Raw genomic sequence first — 21952 nt, forward strand, 5'->3', positions numbered from 1 at the left:
ATACACAATGGCATATTATTCAGCTATGAGAAAAAAGGGTATCCTGCCTTTTGCAACAGCATGGATGGATACTGAGCACATTATGCTGAATCAGATAAGCCAGACAGAGACAGACAAATACAGCATGATATCACTTATACATGGAATCTTTAAAATCAAACATGTAAAAAAGCCACAGAGAGTAAAACAGTGGTTACCGGGGGATGGAGGGTAGGGAGTAACATTGATGGTATTTAAGGGTACAAATTTGTACCAAGTACTAAAATAGCCATAGAGATTTAATGTACAGTTTATTGAACATAGGTAATAATATTGCACTAAGTATATAATGTGATAAATATCATCACAACGGCAACCATTTTACAATATATAAATGTATCAAAGTAACACGGGATGTACACCTTAAATTTACACATTACATGTCAAATTTATCCAATTAAAACTTGTATCATCTCATTATACAAATTTGGTCTCCAATTATTGATGACACACGTTAGCGACATTCACAGTGGGTCAGACGGGGAAGCAGTGTGGGAGTCATCAGGAGTACCAGAAGCCAGGTTCTCAGGTGCAGTAGAGGAGGCCAGAAGGAGACAGCTCCGCGATGACCCACATCTGTAGCTACGACAACGATGGCAATAAACCACATAGCAACCACTTGCTGAGCGCCAGGCACGTGCAGCCTATTGAATCCTTACAGTCCTTGATGGAAGGTGCTGCTGCCTCGCTGTTGTTGTCATTGTTCTTGTTAACAGCAGATGGGAAACTAAAACACACAAATTTGCTCCTGGTAGCACTCAGCACGTTAGGTAAATCACAAGCCTGGATTTGAACTTAGAAATGCCTAGCTCCAAATCCAGCGCCCTTAAATCGGCACACAGTGAGTACTCCAGATCCTACCTAATAAACAGTTCCACGCCTTAGACGCAGTACACCTGTTGTATTGAGCCAGGACTAGGTAATGATCCTGCTTATACCCCATGCAGATGGAACGGCCCAGCTTCTGTTTGCCTGTTGCCCACTTTTTAAATGTTTCCAAGAAGTCTCATTTCTCGTGGCTGACACCTTGGATAACATATCACCCTGTAGGTGAAAAACAGTCATCAGGAGAGAACGCAATGGCCACCATGACAGAATTGAGTCCCACGGCAGGGAAGTACTCCCAAGATGTACAAGGGGATGAGAAGCTCAGTCCTGGGAAAGGTAAACTCAACCTTGACTATGTGGTTTTAGGATTTTATGGTGGATTTTTACAATATCGTAATACAAAGAAATGAATTCATGTCTTTTAAGGTGTTTAATTGTTTTTTAAAAATCAAGTACTATTAATGTACATTTCTAAAAAAGTATTTTATTTTTGATGATTACCTCCTAATCTTAGTCCATATGCACTTGCGTTCTTGATAAATGCTACTAAATCGTCTACACATATTATTGTGTATTCTGCTTGTTATTGCATGTAATATTGTAAGCATAATTGTATTGCTTAAGTAAAGTATAAAAAATTATTTACAGAAACCTCAAAAAATCAAGATATGAAAAAAGATGTTACTAAGCTTAATGTAACCACTGTAATTTGTTTTTATTGCCTTCGTTTACATGTATATTTTATATAGTTCTGTGCCGTATATATTATGTTGTATGTAACCACTGTAATTTGTTTTTATTGCCTTCGTTTACATGTATATTTTATATAGTTCTGTGCCGTATATATTATGTTGTATGTAACCACTGTAATTTGTTTTTATTGCCTTCGTTTACATGTATATTTTATATAGTTCTGTGCCGTATATATTATGTTGTATGTAACCACTGTAATTTGTTTTTATTGCCTTCGTTTACATGTATATTTTATATAGTTCTGTGCCGTATATATTATGTTGTATGTAACCACTGTAATTTGTTTTTATTGCCTTCGTTTACATGTATATTTTATATAGTTCTGTGCCGTATATATTATGTTGTATGTAACCACTGTAATTTGTTTTTATTGCCTTCGTTTACATGTATATTTTATATAGTTCTGTGCCGTATATATTATGTTGTATGTAACCACTGTAATTTGTTTTTATTGCCTTCGTTTACATGTATATTTTATATAGTTCTGTGCCGTATATATTATGTTGTATGTAACCACTGTAATTTGTTTTTATTGCCTTCGTTTACATGTATATTTTATATAGTTCTGTGCCGTATATATTATGTTGTATGTAACCACTGTAATTTGTTTTTATTGCCTTCGTTTACATGTATATTTTATATAGTTCTGTGCCGTATATATTATGTTGTATGTAACCACTGTAATTTGTTTTTATTGCCTTCGTTTACATGTATATTTTATATAGTTCTGTGCCGTATATATTATGTTGTATGTAACCACTGTAATTTGTTTTTATTGCCTTCGTTTACATGTATATTTTATATAGTTCTGTGCCGTATATATTATGTTGTATGTAACCACTGTAATTTGTTTTTATTGCCTTCGTTTACATGTATATTTTATATAGTTCTGTGCCGTATATATTATGTTGTATGTAACCACTGTAATTTGTTTTTATTGCCTTCGTTTACATGTATATTTTATATAGTTCTGTGCCGTATATATTATGTTGTATGTAACCACTGTAATTTGTTTTTATTGCCTTCGTTTACATGTATATTTTATATAGTTCTGTGCCGTATATATTATGTTGTATGTAACCACTGTAATTTGTTTTTATTGCCTTCGTTTACATGTATATTTTATATAGTTCTGTGCCGTATATATTATGTTGTATGTAACCACTGTAATTTGTTTTTATTGCCTTCGTTTACATGTATATTTTATATAGTTCTGTGCCGTATATATTATGTTGTATGTAACCACTGTAATTTGTTTTTATTGCCTTCGTTTACATGTATATTTTATATAGTTCTGTGCCGTATATATTATGTTGTATGTAACCACTGTAATTTGTTTTTATTGCCTTCGTTTACATGTATATTTTATATAGTTCTGTGCCGTATATATTATGTTGTATGTAACCACTGTAATTTGTTTTTATTGCCTTCGTTTACATGTATATTTTATATAGTTCTGTGCCGTATATATTATGTTGTATGTAACCACTGTAATTTGTTTTTATTGCCTTCGTTTACATGTATATTTTATATAGTTCTGTGCCGTATATATTATGTTGTATGTAACCACTGTAATTTGTTTTTATTGCCTTCGTTTACATGTATATTTTATATAGTTCTGTGCCGTATATATTATGTTGTATGTAACCACTGTAATTTGTTTTTATTGCCTTCGTTTACATGTATATTTTATATAGTTCTGTGCCGTATATATTATGTTGTATGTAACCACTGTAATTTGTTTTTATTGCCTTCGTTTACATGTATATTTTATATAGTTCTGTGCCGTATATATTATGTTGTATGTAACCACTGTAATTTGTTTTTATTGCCTTCGTTTACATGTATATTTTATATAGTTCTGTGCCGTATATATTATGTTGTATGTAACCACTGTAATTTGTTTTTATTGCCTTCGTTTACATGTATATTTTATATAGTTCTGTGCCGTATATATTATGTTGTATGTAACCACTGTAATTTGTTTTTATTGCCTTCGTTTACATGTATATTTTATATAGTTCTGTGCCGTATATATTATGTTGTATGTAACCACTGTAATTTGTTTTTATTGCCTTCGTTTACATGTATATTTTATATAGTTCTGTGCCGTATATATTATGTTGTATGTAACCACTGTAATTTGTTTTTATTGCCTTCGTTTACATGTATATTTTATATAGTTCTGTGCCGTATATATTATGTTGTATGTAACCACTGTAATTTGTTTTTATTGCCTTCGTTTACATGTATATTTTATATAGTTCTGTGCCGTATATATTATGTTGTATGTAACCACTGTAATTTGTTTTTATTGCCTTCGTTTACATGTATATTTTATATAGTTCTGTGCCGTATATATTATGTTGTATGTAACCACTGTAATTTGTTTTTATTGCCTTCGTTTACATGTATATTTTATATAGTTCTGTGCCGTATATATTATGTTGTATGTAACCACTGTAATTTGTTTTTATTGCCTTCGTTTACATGTATATTTTATATAGTTCTGTGCCGTATATATTATGTTGTATGTAACCACTGTAATTTGTTTTTATTGCCTTCGTTTACATGTATATTTTATATAGTTCTGTGCCGTATATATTATGTTGTATGTAACCACTGTAATTTGTTTTTATTGCCTTCGTTTACATGTATATTTTATATAGTTCTGTGCCGTATATATTATGTTGTATGTAACCACTGTAATTTGTTTTTATTGCCTTCGTTTACATGTATATTTTATATAGTTCTGTGCCGTATATATTATGTTGTATGTAACCACTGTAATTTGTTTTTATTGCCTTCGTTTACATGTATATTTTATATAGTTCTGTGCCGTATATATTATGTTGTATGTAACCACTGTAATTTGTTTTTATTGCCTTCGTTTACATGTATATTTTATATAGTTCTGTGCCGTATATATTATGCTGTATGTAACCACTGTAATTTGTTTTTATTGCCTTCGTTTACATGTATATTTTATATAGTTCTGTGCCGTATATATTATGTTGTATGTTTTGGACCACACATACTTTTCAATTTGCTTTACAATACAATCATTATTCTTAAAGGATACATATTATTATTCCAATATATCCAATAGATAAAGTATTATTTACCTGAAAAATCCCTGTGGTTGGATATTTAAGTTGTGGAGTTTTGGGGGTTTTTGCTTACCTATCATACAGATAGATTAATTGATAGATATAGTTATATAGATATAACATATTGTATATGTTATTATATAACATATCTATCTATATATCTCATGATATCCTGTAACATAACACTTGTCTACAGTTGGAATTATTACTTCCTCAGGGCTTTTTCCTAAGAAAAATAGAAATTTTAAGCAATGGTTATAAATACTTCATTTCCATTGGCCACTAAAGAGACCTTAGTTTTTAATCTGAAAAATAGTGTGACCACATAGAGAATTTTGAGCAGAAAATGGCGTGATCAAATTTATGGTATGACTAGAGCACTCCAAATGCTGTAATGAGAGTAGACTGGAAGCAGGAAGTCAAGTTGAAGGCTATTGCAAAAATCTAGGCAAGAGATGTTGGTAGCTAGAACCACATGGAAGAGGCTTTAAACAAAAAGATAGCAGTGGCCCTGGTGAGAAGTGGTTGAATTCTACGTACATTTTGAATGAAAGAAAGAAAGAAAGCAGTATGTTCTAGATAGACTGGATGTAGGCTGTGAAAGAAAGAAATCAAGGATAAATTGCAGTGTTTGCAAGGATGGAATTTCTATCACCTGAGTTGGGAAGGAATTTGGGTGGAGCAAGATTGGGAGGGGGAACTTAGGAGTTTAGTTTTGGATCTATTAAGTTTGATTTGTCGATTCGTTGATCAATTGATTTTTAGTAGAGCAAAAAATGATGCATCTTAAATCAATGATAACTTCAATTTGACAAAAGGCAGTATTATTGTATTATATACTGAGTTTTAAAATTTTAAGACATGAGATGTTGTACCAACATTATTTTTCATATATTTTAACTAGACACGGAAACAAATAAGTTTTGAGGACACACGTGGTAGCCTGTAGGGAACACTTAATATGCAGCAAGCACCAGACTAAGCCTTTTAAATACAGCCTCTAGTGGATCTTTCAGCAATCTCATGAGGCAGGTGTTCACCCCACCCATTTGTGAGCCATTAGTCTCCTGGTTTGCTGATACTCGTTTTCTGTAGCCTTTGGCCTCTAGGATCCCAAAGCAAGCTGGGGAGATCAGAGGCCAAAGAACTGATAAATTATTAGTTGATTTGATTGACATAGGAAGTCATCACCCAGCTCCAAAAAAGAAAGGAAAACCTTTACAAAGACATTATTTTTTAGCTCCTCGCTCTAATTACAGTACACTTCCAAGTTTCTTCCAAATTCTTCCTTCCCCTCTACATTCACTGCAAAGATTTGTGTTCTACTTAAGGAGAAGAGAGTATGGTCTTGAGGGAAAGGCTCTTTTGTAAACCTCAAGGCACCTCTCTTCTTGAAGCTTTGAAGACTTCTTGGTGATGCATGGTGTTGTTGTCCTCTCCTACACCATACACCCATACAAACCCCACAGATGACTGCACTTGGGTCGTGGCAAAGGTATTCTCATGGAATCATCTGGGACAAAATAAAAGCCACTGTACACAAGCAGTGCAGTGGTTACAAGCATAGACACTTGAGCTATACGATTAGCTGACCGCTCTGCACCTGTAAAGTTGGAATAGTGGTAGCTGCTTCACAGGGTTATTGTGAGGATTAAATGAGTTAATGCTCAGCCATCGTGTTACATAACCTATCAGAAACATCTGACACAGCTACTCACTCCCTCCTCCCCGTAGCCCTTTTCCCCTTGGCTTCCAGGACACCACACTTTCCTGGTTTTCTTCCTACCCCACTGACCATTCCTTTTCAGTTTCCATTGACAGTTTCTTCCCATTTATCCAACCTCTAAGCATTGGAGAGCCCTAGAGTCAGTCCTTGGTTATCTTCCCTATTTATTCTCATTTCCTAAATACCATGGCTTCAAGTATCATCTTGAAGGTTATTAACTCCCAATGTTTTGCCTCAGCCTCTATTCTAAACTCTAGAGTTTTATATGCAACAATATTCTCAACATCTCTTGGGTGCTTAAAAGGCATCTTTGTCTTAACTGTCCAATAATAAGCTCTTTATCATCCCACTGCCCCCAAACCTGCTTTTTCTGCAGAACTCTCTTCCTCATTGAACAGCAACACCATTCTTCCAGCTGTTTAGAACAAGAACCTCTCTAATGCCCTTCCCTCACCCATCTGTAAAATTGAAACCAAGATTCAGTTATTCCCCTACTGCAATCTATCTGGGATCTTATCACATCTTAGTTCCTCTACTGCTACTACCCTAGTTCACGGTTCTTCACTTCTTTTCTGGATTGTTGCAATAGTTTCTTCCTGGCAATAGCCGTCTTTCCTGGAAGTACAAAAACAGATTATTTTAATTTTGTGCTCATTTCTTTTTCTGTTATTTTTTCACTTTCACTCTATTTTTTCGTAGTTTGTCAGTGTCAATTTTTCTCTAATGAGAAAATCTTTCTAGAGGTTTAATTTCAAAATTTAAATGAAAGTTTGCCCTCACTGACTGAGACATATGAGAAGAATAATAAATCTATACCAAAGAACAACTCCTTCAATGTTTAAAATTTACATTATATATGTATATAATATAGTACATATAAATTATATAATTTAAATATGTATACTATACATATTTCATTTATACGTATATATTTACTTTTAATATATATATTCTATATATCCATATCTATATATATTTAAATATGAGTAATTTCATCAACCATAGAATACAGTAACCTAGGAATGGGAGAGACAAAATTGCAGGAAGAACAGAACACCTCAGAGCAAGCCAGGGTCTATAAACCTGTGGTATAAAACACCCTTTGACTCAACTCAGTCATTTTCTGCTTTTGTAATCTTTCTTTCCCAAAGCTGATAGAAGTGCCATTTAAATCATCAGGTGATACCTTTCTGTATTATAACTTGTGAAAAATACATGATGGTTCAATAAAGAAAGCACTAATATAATGTCATAATATTTCCAGCTCCAAGCTTATGTCCCACTCGCTATGGAATAGCCTTCATCACACATCTCTGCAACTTCATAATAGTGGCACAAAATATTATCATGAACATCACCATGGTAACCATGGCCAACAGCACAAACCATCAGTCCCAGTTTAACAGCTCCACTGAGGGGCTGCCTGTTGACTCATTTGATGACCCAAATAATTCCCCAAAAAGTCTTCCTGCGGGGGTAAGCAATGCAAGATTTAAGTTGTGTTCTTATTTTTGCTATTTGTTTGTTTGAATATTTATTTTTTCTAGAGTTTATATGTTAAGAAGTTTTAATTGAGGAAATAGTGATTTGAAAGCAAGTGGAAGATCTAAAGAGGCTTCTTAAGTTATGCAACAGCCTTCCTGTAAATGGCTTGCCAAAGCAATCTCTGTTTCTTTAAGGCCCCTGTGTATGATTGGAGCCCTCAAATCCAGGGCATCATCTTTAGTTCTATCAACTGTGGCGTGATCCTGACACTGGCTCCCAGTGGATACCTGGCTGGAAGAGTAGGAACAAAGCGAATGGTTGGTGCTGCTCTGCTTGGATCCTCATTTCTCATTCTCTTCACCCCTCTGGCAGCTGACCTTGGCCTAGGTTTCCTCATTGCAACTCGAACACTTCAGGGCGTGAGCCTGGTACCCAGATATTTTATAAATATGCGCTGGATATGAATTTCTCTATGGGACCACATATCAAGAACTCTATTTTTATTTCAGGGGTTAGGATATGGGGGTCAGTTTGCACTCTGGGAAAGATGGAGTCCTCCAAATGAACGAAGCCGACTCTGCAGCATTGCTTTCTCAGGTAAAGACATATAACGGAAATGAGTCCACTACAATCCAACATTCTTTCACTGAGTTCTTCAACTTTTTTTATTGAAAGGTTCTTTGCCTTCTGCTCAATGTCAATCAAGTATTTATAAACTAGGGGGATGGGTCCTTTGTGACATGACTTTTAGTTATTTTCCCCAAGTTGTCATTTGTCATTTGACTTTGCTTATAATGCCTTTTGCCATTTTTTAAAAATACATTTTTATGTAGTCAAATTGATCATTCTTTTCTTTTATGGTTTCTGGGTTTGAGTCATAGTTAGAAATGTTACAAAAGCATCCAACCTGGCTTTTAATGAATATGTATGGTTTCATTTTTTATATTTAAATTTTTGACATATTGGAGTTTATACTAGTGTTCAGTGTGAGGCATGAATCCAACTTAATTTTCTTTGGAATTGCTCTCAGTTGTCCTGAGAACTGCTTTCTGATAATGATCTGTCTGCACAGTGTACTTGGAATGAATATTCTGGAGGAAGAAAGCTTCAGTTACATTGAGCCAACATGAAAAATGGAAAGAGTAGGGCTAACAAACTGGAAATTGCCAAAGTATGGGTGCTGGGTAAGGAGAGAAGGGTAGGAGAGCCAGGGATTCTTCAAGTCCAGAAAACGAGTCACGCGCACACACATACACACCCTGCCTGACCTTATGCCTCTCTAGAGCCCTTCACAACCCTGGAGGATTAGTCTTTGTCATCTGAGCTCATATCCACTGATAGGGGAATGCAGGCTCCAGTTTGGACTAAGGAAACTCACTTTGGTTATCACAGCTGACTAAGGGATATCCTCAAATATAAATAAGGATTGGCTGGGCTTCCCTGGTGGCACAGTGGTTGAGAGTCTGCCTGCTGATGCAGGGGACACGGGTTCGTACCCCGGTCCAGGAAGATCCCACATGCCGTGGAGCGGCTGGGCCCGTGAGCCATGGACGCTGAGGCTGGGCATCCGGAGCCTGTGCTCCGCAATGGGAGAGGTCACAGCAGTGAAAGGCCCGTGTACCGCAAAAAAAAAAAAAAAAAGGATTGGCTTTCCCAAATCCTCAAACATTTGAAGGAAATCAAGAGCATGAAAGAGAGAAACCAAACTCAAAAACTGCAAGAACTGGGGCTTCCCTGGTGGCGCAGTGGTTGAGAGTCCGCCTGCCGATGCAGGGGACACGAGTTCGTGCCCCGGTCCGGGAAGATCTCACATGCTGCAGAGCGGTTAGGCCCGTGAGCCATGGCCAATGAGCCTGTGCGTAAAACTGCAAGAACTAACCCAAATGAAAAAGAAATTAATAAAGGAATTGAAAGAAGATTTTAAATAATTAACAAATAACATCAGAGAGATCCACGGGAATATGTGTAGATGATATTCATTTTAAAAGAACATACTGCTATAAAAAACAGTTGTTGCTGAGACTTCCCTGGTGGCACAGTGGTTAAGAATCCACCTGCCAATGCAGGGGACATGGGTCCAAGCCCTGGTCTGATTTTTTTTTTTTAACTGTGAGATCAGGAAAGCCCTTTTAAGCAAAGGAGTAAATCTAGAAGTCATTACAGAGGAAACTTACAGATCTGACCCCATGAAAACTCACAACTGCTAGGTTACAAAAGACACCATAAACAAAGTTTAAATCGGGAGAATAGAATTGCAGCCAGCATGACAGACAGAGGGTTATTATTCACAACACATAAAGATTCTATAAATTGAGACAAAGTTAAGCAAGTGAAAGAAACAAAAAAAAAGATTATGAACAGTTCAAAAAAGAAAAATGAAAAAAATGTTCAACTTCACTATAAAAAGAAAAACTTATATACTGTTTTGCATTCATATTTGGAAAACTAGGAGCTTTGAGGATGTCCAATGTTGTCAAGAGATGAGGAAAACAATCTTTGTTGGCAGTTTAATTTAGTATGGGCTTTTAGCAGGATACTTCAGCAGTTCTGTCAAAAAATGCACATTCTTTAGTTTAGCAAGTGTACCTCTGACATTTTACTGTACAGAAATAAATTATGTTTAAGTTCAGAAGTGAAAATTAAGTTTATGTTCATAAGTAACAACTAGGTAGCATCTGCAGTGACATGGAAATATTTACAAGCCCAATTGTTAAATAAAAAATAAATGTCACAGGACAATAGGTACATTATGGTCCTGCTTATTTAAAATTAATAATAACTCACATACATATATATAAAAGCTGACAAGTTCATGTTAATGTTCGTCTGGAAAATTTAAAAAAAACATAATGGTCTAGTTTTGAAGAAGTTGTAAAAGGGACATGTGCCTCACTATATATGAGAATACTTGGTAAAGCCATGGAAATTAAAACAGTGCTATTAGCACATTAATAGACAAATCTATCTAACTTTCTGTCTACGTATTACATAAATGCATTTACCAAGAGATGCATGTATGTATAGATATATGCAGAGAGGAAAATGTATGCAATTATACATCATATAATAAATTGTAGCTGTTGGTTAACATTCGAGTGGGGATGGATTGGGGGGCATGTGAGGGGAACCTTGGTTCTTTGCAGTAATTTACTTTTACAATAGCATATGTTATATGAATTGTGTAATTAAAAATTAAAATGGCATAAAAGGAAGCATGGTTGTCATCTGCAACGTTACTAGGGAACTGCCAGAAAAATGGGTCCTCAGGAGAACATATGAACTCAATCACAAGTTTGAAGTTCATATATTCTACTATGCTTATCTCTTTATGGTGATACTGCTCTGTAACATGTCATCTGTCATTCTGTAGGCATCTATCAGGTGGCAGTCCAGAGCCCCACAGCTTATTCTCTCTTTGCAGGAATGATGCTGGGAAGCTGCATTGCCATCCTCCTGGGTGGCAACATCTGTCAAGACCTTGGGTGGCCTTTTGTCTTCTATATCTTTGGTAAGCTGCTGTCTCCCCACCCCTAGGTTTTCATATTCAGGGAGATTCTTCTGAGCGTCTATCTGTGTGTACATTTCTGGAGGAAATGAATCGAGACAGAAAGATCCTAGTAAAAGAAAATGTCTTAATATAATAGTAGGGAAGAATTAACTTATACCATCAAAGGATTTGGAAGTCCTCCTGCCTATGATGCTGTTAACATGCCATGATGCATTATTAACACCAAGTGATTGGGCAAAATCTGCTGCCCTAGCAGGCAGTAGGGGACAGACTTGCAGAGTGGTGGTTTGTGAGAGACAGAAGTATCAGAGTTGAGGAGATGGAGGTAAGAGCCCTGAGAAAGTAAGGCAGGTAGAGCTCACAGGAGAGAGTGCCTAACAGGAGACAACTGCACACAGAGAAAACCCTGGCTATCTGCAGAGTCCCCCTTGATACTCACCAGAGCACTGATTAGAATACCTGTGTGGAGACATCATCTGAGGCCGGTGGGGGGCGGGGGTGTGTGTGTGCCAGAAATCATTGGAAAAATTTAAAGAATAGTGTCCAGTACTTCTAGAGAATCAGGGATAGTGCCTGTTTCCACAAGACAGAACGAAAAGCTGTATGATTCTTGGGCCATTGGGCGGAATCCTAATAAATGTCTTTCCTCAATAGTGAGAAATAATTAGCTCTAGAGGACACACTGTTGTGGATCCCTCTAACAAATGATGATGACCAGACCCAAAGGGTCAGTGTTTCCATGTAATTTAACTGTACCCCAAACAAAGCTCAAAAACACTTATAGGAATACAAAAATATTCAGCACCCAACAAGATATAATTCGTAATGTCTGGCTCAAGGCATAGGCTACCAGGTATGGACAAAGGCAGGAAAACACAATCCATAATAGGGAGAATAATCAATCAATCAAAACCAACCCAGAACCGACACAAATGTTAGAATTAGCACACAAGGATAGTTGCTATAACTATAACTTTATTTGTTCAAAATTTAAGTAGAAACATGCAAAATATATTTTTAAAGACCCTAAATCAAACTTCTAGAGATAAAAACTACAATATAAGGATTGAATTAATGACAGATGATACAACAGAAGAAAAGATTAATGAAATTAAAAGTAGCAATAGAAACCATCCAGAATGACCTACACAGAGAAAAAAGTAATAATAAAATGAGAACATAAGTAAGGTGTGTAGTACCCAAAGGAGAGGAGTGGGATGGGGGAGCAGAAAGAAACCTTTGAAGAAATGATGGCTGAAAGTTTTCCAAGTTTGTTGGAAACTAAACTCACAGATCCAAAAAAGTCAATGAATCTCAAGCACAGGAAATATGAAGAAACCTGTACCAAGTTATACCATAATAAAATGGCTCAAAACCAGTGATAAAGATGAAATCTTAAAAGCAGTCAAAGTTTAAAATTAGAGAAGAACAAAGATATGATGACTGCAGCTTTCCCATCAGAAGCAATAAAAGCAAGAAGGCAGTGGAACAACATCTTTCAAATACTGCAAGAAAAAAGAAAATAAATCTGTTAACATAGAATTCTAGAGACAAAAAAAACTTTTCAAAAACAAAGGCAAAATAAGGATATTTTTAGACATACAAAAGTTGAAAGAATCAGAAATTTAAATTAAAGAGAACTACCATTTTCAATAGCATCAAAAAATATGTAACAGTGCTAAATCTGACAAAAGATGTGAAACATGCACTGAAAACTAAATTATCATGAAAATAAAAAGATCCTAGAATAACCAATTTTGGAAATTAATGACAAAGTTGTAAGACTAACACAGCCTGATGTCAAGGTATATTATAAAATTACAGTCATAAAGACATTGTGGTATTGGCATAGAGACAAACAGATCACTGAAACAGAATACAGTCATAAATAGACTTACACATTAATGATAAACTGATTTTTGACAAAGATGCAAAAACAATTCAATGGAGAAAGGATAGTCTTTTTAACAGGTGGTGCTCAAAAAAAAAAAGAAAAGAATTTTGATCCATATCTTGCACTCTATACAAAAACTCAAAATGAATGTTGGATGTAATTGTAAGATCTGAAATTATCATTCTTTTAAAAGAAAACATATGAGAAAATCTTTGCTCTTTATTTAGGCAAAGATTTCTTAGCTATGACACCAAAGGTTTGATCCATAAAATAACAAGCTGATAGATTGGATTTCATCAAAATTTAAAACTTTTGCTCTTCAAAAGGCATTATTAGAATAATAAAGAGACAAGTTGAGATGGAGAGAAAATACTTGCAAAACACATATACAATAAGGACTTTTATCCAGAATGTGTAAATAATTCTCAAAACCCAATTTAAAAATGGGCAAAGACACCTCACTAAAGAGGATAGGGAGAGGGAAAATAAGTATGTGAAAAGGTGGTCAACTCAGCATCCTTAGTCATTAGGGAAATGCAAATAAAAACAATGAGCTACCTCTGCACACCTATTAGAATGGCTAATTGTGACATAATAAGAAATATATAGATATGGTTTCTGCCACCAGTTCCTGACACAGAGCTAAAACTCTTGTAATTTCATGGTGAGTGGTCGGGATGATAGGAGCATCTAAGCAGAGTTCCTAAATCCCTTGGGATTTCTTGAGTTATAGGAAAATCTTTTGTCTAATCAGGTGACTCTTGGTATCCTCCTGGATAGCTTCAGGCTAGAGGCCACCAGAAAGACCAAGCGGTGATTAGAAGCTTGGAACTTTTAGCCCCACCCTCCATCCTCCCAGGAAGAGAGGGTGCATCAGATTGTGTTAATAATCAATTATGCCGACATGATACAGCCTCCATAAAAATCCCTAAACTATGGGGTTCTAAGAGCCTCCAGGTTGGTGAACACATCCACGTGCTGGGACGGTAGCATATCCCCAGCTCCACAGGGTCAGAAACTCCTGCACTCAGGACGGTTCCAGACTTCACCCTATGTATCTCTTCATCTGGGTGTTCCTCAGTATCCTTTATCATATTTTTGATAATAAATCAGTAAACATAAATGAATATTTCCCTGACTTTTGTGAGCTGTTCCAGCAAATTATCAGACTAAGAGGGAGTTGTGGGAACCTCTGAATTTGTAGTAAAGTTGAACAGAAGTGTGGGTAATTTGAGGACTCACTACTTGCAATTAGTATCTGAAGTAGGGGGGCAGCCTGTGTGACTGAGCCCTTACTCTGTAGGGTCTGTGCTAAGGCCAGATAGTGTCAGAACTGAGCTAAACTGTAGGATGCCAGGTTGGTGTCTGTAGAGAATTAGAGAATTTCTTAGTGTGAAAACCCCACACATTTGATGTCAGAAGGGTTGTGAGCAGAGAAATCGTTTTCCTTTATTAGTATTAAAAAGGTTGGGAAAAAAAAAAAAAGGTTGAGCTGTCAAGTGTAGTCCCATTCCTAGGGTCTGTGATTTTTGTGTACACAAATAATCAAGAAATATAAAGGAATGGGTTCTAGAAACCTGTGATATTCATGTGAATATTTTGAGAAATGGGAAGAAGATATTAAGAGCAAGAGCTTTTCCCAGGAACCACACCAGAAAATAACACAATGTAAAAAAATTCACACAGACGTTTACCAATTTTACCTCTGCTGGCAGGAGGTGTTGGCTGTGTCTCCTGCCTTCTCTGGTTTGTTTTGATTTATGATGACCCTGTCACTCACCCATGGATAAATATCACAGAAAAAGAATACATCATATCCTCCTTGGCCCAACAGGTACACGTTAAAACTCTGACCTTCTCCAGAGATCTTGTATCAGCATCTGGATTTATCAGGGTGACTAAGAACGTGTGAGCATGTCTCAGATCTTACTATTCTAATCAGTAAATTTGTTTTCAGGTCAGCTCTTCTAAGCAGCCTCTTCCCATCAAAGCTATGGTCAGATCTCTACCCCTCCGGTCCTTGTGTTTTTGCTCTTTCAGCCATCAATGGTTAATTAACATAATGGTTGTATACACACCAACTTACATCAGCTCTGTATTCAATGTTGATATCAGAGATGTGAGTATATTTCCCTCCACCCATTTCTCCTGTTTGCATGACTCTCGAATTACTCTGCCTTCACAAATCATCCCATCTAGAAAAACTTATCTTTTATTACCAAGAGATAATGTAGCAGTCATGTGAGTAGCTTTTCTGAGGGTATGATGGAAGAAGCTACTGATTTTCTTAGGAAAGTATGATTTCAGAGTTGTCGGTATGATTATTAGTGCTTTATCAATACAAGGTGTGATCTCACAGCCTTTATTATGATGGTTTACTCAAGATTTTCCCCTCAGAGTGGCTTCCTGTCTGCCCTTCCTTTTATTTGTGCCCGGGTCGTTGGCATCCTGGGAGGTTACCTGGCAGATTTCCTTCTGACCAAGAATTTTAGACTTGTTACAGTGAGGAAAATTGCCACAGTTCTAGCTAAGAATAGGACCAAAAGCTCTGATAATTCATAAGGCATACAACAGCCAAAGATGTATCTTGGTTAATTCATCTGTTCTTCGTTCCATAGGAAGTCTCTCTTCTTCAGCATCCCTTGTGGTCCTGCCATACGTTGCCTCCAGCTATATCACAGCAGCGAGCCTTCTGACGCTCTCCTGTGGACCAAGCTTGTTTAGTCAGCCAGGGATCTATATCAATGCCTTAGATATTGCTCCAAGGTAGGACTATAATTTCCACTCTCATTTTCATATTTCCTGAAAAAGATTTAGCCTGCAGCCTTCCAGGAGCCCCAAACTTTGTGAAATTATAAATCATGGGTAAGGACCACTGATAGCCTGTGGCCATTTTTTCAAGTATGTGGGAGGAGGGTGTTGTTGATTTGTCTCAGTACCTTTCATTGAATATACACAGAGAGAGTCCTTTTTGACATAATTACTATATGATGGATTCATATGCTAAGCAGGGCTGAAGTGTCTATGGATCTAGCCTGGAACATTCCGGTCACCCACAGGCATTCCAGCTTTCTCATGGGAGCCTCGAGAGGGTTTGCACAGATATCTGCTATCCTGGCACCCACTGTCAGTGGATTTCTTCTCAGTCAGGTAAAGTTTTCTTGTTAAGGATTCTTAAAACACTCTGCTGAATCCATTCATAAAGGTAATAGCATAAAAAAATGTTTTCACATTTTGGATAATAAAATTAAATTGTGGGTAACTTTGTCATGAAGATCAACTTGGCAAAGAAAAATATAAAAGGATTTCCTTCATGACCTCAATCTTTACTTATTCTGAAACCAAAGCACTCACTAGTGATCCACTGGTAATATCCAGTATTTGAAATTACACAGCCACATAGATGTCCTGTGAGAAGATGATGAATCCACGCATCTATGCAACTTGCCATTACTTCTGCAACACTTTGAAATTTTCATTTGCATAACCATGCAAAAGCAAAGAGATAATAAAATCAAATATGTTTAAGTGCCTGATACATGCAGGTATTATTACAGGTATTTCATATGCAGTGATCTCATTTAATTATTGATTCTCCCACCAATTATAAAAATGAAACATTATTGTCCTCATTTCCTGATGATTAAAATCTGATAGAATATGTCTTTCCACTAAGAGGGTGTAGAACTGGAATTCTCCTAACTTAGACCTGTCTAGCTCCAAAGCCCACAATCTTCTTCTTGCAAGATTCTTCTTGCACTGCAAGAAGAAATATTATTAGCATATATACAGTCATGATTCGCACAAAAGAGAAAATGTATGGCACTTTGATAAATAAGGACAAATACAATTCTGGAGGTTAATTGCAACGGTCCTTAAGTCCATTTTATGAAGAACGTTCTGAATCCATTTTGAAATTCTTTCCATCAAACTATTAAGCTGTGTTCAGGAAATGAATTTCTATGTGAACACCCACTGGTGAATATTGTCTTCTAAACTATTAATGAGTTTCATAGAAAAAGGGATGAAAGGGGTAATATTTACTTGAAGTTTTGTCCCCTCAGGACCCTGAATTTGGGTGGAGGAATGTCTTCTCCTTGTCATTTGCCATTAACACATTAGGACTGATCCTCTACCTTATATTTGGAAAAGCAGATGTCCAAGACTGGGCTAAAGAGAGGGAACTCACTCGTTTATGAAGGTAAAGAAAAATTATTTCATCTATGGTTATAACCAGAGAAGCACTATTTAATTTTTTTAAATTTTTATTTTATATTGGAGAATAGCTGGTTTACAATTTTTTTAATTTTTATTTTATGTTGGAGTATTAAAATTTTAATTCTATGCCATTTTTCCTTCTTAGTTACCCCACCTTGGATGGAAAATCATTAGGCACCTTATTTCATAAACGAGAAGCCTTCAGTGATGAAAATACCAACAGAAAAAGTTTTCTTTGCTGTAGCTCTTTTCAAATCTGAGATCAGTTCTTTATTTTACTCAGATTTCATTTTGAGAAAAATATAAGATGAATGAAAATTCAAATAAAATGATAGCCAAGAACATGCCATCTTCATAGAGTTAACAATGAATCCAGAGGAGCTGCTCTATGGGAGCCAGCAGGCTAGATTCACAGTTTTTGAATCTCTAAACAGGAAACTATGTTTTGAAACTCTTAATCGAGGGCAGTAACCTCCCTAGGGCAATGATTCCTCCTACTTGTGAAAATGAATATTAATTTATATATTTGTTGGGCTGGATATTGTCCATGTGTTTCTCCCTTTGTGTGCTCCACTCTCCTGCATCCTGCTCGGGCCCCAGGAGGCTGACCTGAGTGGTTTGCATCCCACACTTTCTTGTCCACTGCCTCCTGCTGGATTTTCAGTGGAGGCAGGAGAGTGAGGATAGGGAGTATTTATCTCTAAAGTTCCTCCTCGTGGGGACTGCAGGTGGCTGATCCTTCCTGTATAGTTCACAGCTCCTAGCAGACAGCCCTCTCCACATAGTCTGGTAATTTCTCTCTTCCCATGTCCCATCAAACCTTTTTTGGCCTTTATGTTGCAAGTTCTGGGATTCTCAAGAATTATCTTGTGGTTTCCTTCCCACCTTCCCAATCCTGTGTAAATTGTCTCATTTAACACTGTCTTCAAATTACCCAGTGTGAGTCTCTTATGTTTCTCCTTCTAGGATCCAACTAATTTCAGTAGTTAAGTCATATATAAAGCTCAAAACATGAAATGGTTCAGTATTTCTTTAAATTATAATTTGTAGGTGTCAGTAGAAAGCAACCTACTTTCCCTGTTTTATAAAGAGGGGCCAAAACTATGTTCTAGGTTGCTCCCCATGGTGATCTCTACTGTGTTGAATAGAGATTACAGCCATCAAGTTATTTTGTATAGAAGTGATGTGATGGACGCTAGTTCTGAGTGTAAAATTAGGGCAAGGATATAGAAGGTCAAATTTGAATAAGCAACAACAATTACTGAGATTTTGCATAGTCTAGAATCTAGGCCCTTGGAACACTAGAGTAAATTAGACACAGTCACTATTGTCCATTCAGATGTGGAAGACACACATAATAATACATGGCAAGTGCATTGCCTTAGGTACAATAGCAGGGGGACATGCAGGTCATTACAGGAGACCAGATGAGGGGTTCCAATCCTAAGCTGAAGAGGACAGGGGAGATCTCCTTCTGCAAGTAATTCCTGAGCTAAATGTTAAAAGAGGAGTGTTATGGTAGAATTTTCCACATTGGAGCCCAACTTGTACAAAAGCATGAAAAAAAATAAATATTTCTGAAGGGAATCACTTGCCTACATGGTCAGTTAGGGAAGGGCAGAAGATTAAGTTAGGGAGGTGGGTGTGACCAGAACATGGAGGTCTTGTTCGCCATGTCAGGGAGCTACAAGCAATAGTGACATGGGCAGATTTTCTCTCTAGATAGGACACTCTGGCCCAATTCCAGAATCAGGAAGACTAGTTAGTGGTCCACACAGCAGCGGTGAGGACTGGACTAGGGTTGGAAGAGCTGGGATGGAAAGAAGAGAGATATGAGTAACATTTAGGAGGCAGAAGTGAAAGATCACGGCATTTGGTTAGATAGATGCAGGAGAAGAGAGGAGTTAGGAGTCCTGGACCTCTAACCTGAGATACTGAATAGAGAGTGGTCTGAATAACTAAGCCAGAGAATGCAGGAAGAGTCCTTTTCAGAGGGAAGATAATGAGTTGACTTTGGACATGTGTTAGCAGTAATACTGGGATAAATGAGTGGGTGTGTGTATTAGTTTCATGGGCTGCCATAACAAAATACCACGAGCTTGTGGCTTAAGCAATAGTAATTTATTGTCTCACAATTCGAGAAGTCCAAAATCAAAATGCCAGCAGAGTTGGTTCCTTCTGAGGTTTGTGAGGGAGAATCTGTCCCATGCCTCTCTTCTGGTAGCCTCAGGCATTCTTTGGCTTATAGGTAGCTTTCTCTCTGTGTCTTCGTCTCATCTTCCCTCTCTACATATCTGTCTCTGTGTCAGAATTTCCCTGTTTTATAAAGACACAAGTCATATTTGATTAGGGCCCACCTTAATGACTCCATCTGCAAAGACCGTATTTCCAAGTGAGGTGACATTTGGTACTGTGGGTTAGCACTTCCGCATCTTTTTGGGAGACACAGTTCAATGCATAACAGCAAGCCCAAAAAAAGCCAGATCATAAATGTGAAACTTGTAAAAAGACCTGGGATGGAGACAAAGATATAAAAGTACAGACGTTCCGTACTAAAGACATGAATGTTTAATGCTCAGAAGGAGCCTGTGAATGAAAAAATACCAAGCCAAAGACAGAATGCCAACATTCAAGGAGTGGGCAGATAAGAAATGCCCACACATAACAGAGCCAAAAGGGTCAGGCTTGTACATGTGAGGAACAATGGGAGGACACAACTCTTACAGAAACGCATGAACATGGCCTTTAAGAAAGATGACAGATAAGCAATAAGTACACGGCAATTCAATTAGATGAGGTCAGGAAAGGAACATGGTCAACTTGTGATTAGAAGTTCACTGGTGGCTTTTTCATGACACATTTAGCAGAGATATGGGTGTGCAGGTCACTTTGCAGTTTGTTGGTGAGTGAATGAGAATGAGAGAGTAGAGAAAGCAAGAAAAATATTTTCAGGAAGGGATGGGAATATAGCCAGAGGAGAATAGAGGGAAAGGAAGAGTGACCTAAGTGGGAAAAGGACTGGCCCAGGGGATGCTTTGGGGAAGAAACAGTGAAGAGGGAGTGAAGATATGGAAGGACAGGGTGAAGAGATGGAGCAAGGTCTTTGAAGACACAATAAGGATTCAGGTACAGGTTTGCCTTGAACATATAGAAAGAAAATATGAAATCAAAAACATGAATTTTCTCTTTAAGAAAGGGAGTCCAGGAAACCAGCAACAAACGAAAAAACAACCTACTTAATGGGAGAGAATATTTGAAAATCATATATTTGATAAGGGGTTAATATTGAAAATACATAAAGAACTCATACAACTCAATAACAAAAAAAGCCAATCTGATTTAAAAATGAACAGAAGAACTGAGTAGACATTTTCCAAGAGAAGACATACAAGCGGCCAACAAGTACATGAAAAGGTGCTCAACACCATCATCAGCGAAATGCAAAATCCAAACCACGAGATATCATTTCATACCTATTAGAATGGCCATTATCAAAAAGACAAGAGATAACAAGTGTTTAGAAGGATATGGAGAAAAGGGACTCGTACAATGTTGATGAGAAGGTAGATTGGTGCAGTCACTATGGAAAACAGTATGGCGGGTCCTCAAAAAATTAAAAATAGAACTACCTCATGATCCAGCAATCCCAGTTCTGAGAATACATCTGAAGGAAATGAAAACAGTATCTCAAAGAGATATCTACACTCCTATGTTCACTGCAGCATTTTTCACAATAGCCAAGATATGGAAGCAACCCATCAATGGTAAATGAATAAAGAAGATAGATATACACACACACACACACACACATATACATATATTTCAGCCATGAGAATGAAAGACGTTCGGCACATGGATGAACTTTGAAGGCATTATGCAAAGTGAAATAAGTCAGATAAAGACAAATACATATTACTTGTATGGGAAATCTGAGAAAGCCAAACTCATAGAAACAGAGATTAGAATGGGGGTTACTAGGGGGTGGAGGATAGGGGGGAAAAGGGAGATGTTTGCCAAAGAGTATGAACTTTCAGTTATAAGACAGATAACTTCTGGGGATCTAATGTACAGCATAGTGATTATAGTTAATAATACTGTCTTATACACTTGAATGTTGCTAAGAGGGCAACATTTTAAATCTTAAACTTTTAAATCTTAAAAGTTCTCAACACAAAAAAAGAAATGGTAATTATGTGACGTGATGGAGTTGTTAGCTAACACTGTCGTGGTAATCATTTTGCAATATAAGTGTTTCTAATCAACACAATGTGTACCTTAAACTTATACAATGTTAAATGTCAATTATATCTCAATAAAGCCGGGGCGGGGGGAGAAAAAGAGTCCATTTTTTTTCTCAGTAAAATGCCTGCTGACTATACATGTTGAACTAA

The 21952-nt window shown here is 36.7% G+C and overlaps 1 protein-coding gene across 2 annotated transcripts; it reads left to right on the top strand.

The window, feature by feature from the left end:
- Positions 1–1118: 1118 nt before the first annotated feature.
- SLC17A3 (solute carrier family 17 member 3) lies at positions 1119–17542 on the top strand. Of its 2 annotated transcripts, XM_065885073.1 has the most exons (11): positions 1119–1203; positions 7721–7932; positions 8136–8369; positions 8451–8538; positions 11363–11449; positions 15059–15177; positions 15301–15462; positions 15741–15867; positions 15959–16109; positions 16403–16493; positions 17408–17542. In XM_065885073.1, the coding sequence occupies exons 1-11, from the start codon at positions 1119–1121 to the stop codon at positions 17540–17542; spliced, it is 1491 nt and encodes a 496-aa protein (XP_065741145.1). The 2 variants fall into 2 exon arrangements, with proteins under 2 accessions (XP_065741145.1, XP_065741146.1); XM_065885074.1 differs by lacking the exon at positions 8136–8369.
- The last annotated feature ends 4410 nt before the right edge of the window (positions 17543–21952 follow it).

Source organism: Phocoena phocoena, chromosome 10 (genome assembly GCF_963924675.1).
Source record: "Phocoena phocoena chromosome 10, mPhoPho1.1, whole genome shotgun sequence".
NCBI lineage: Eukaryota > Metazoa > Chordata > Mammalia > Artiodactyla > Phocoenidae > Phocoena > Phocoena phocoena.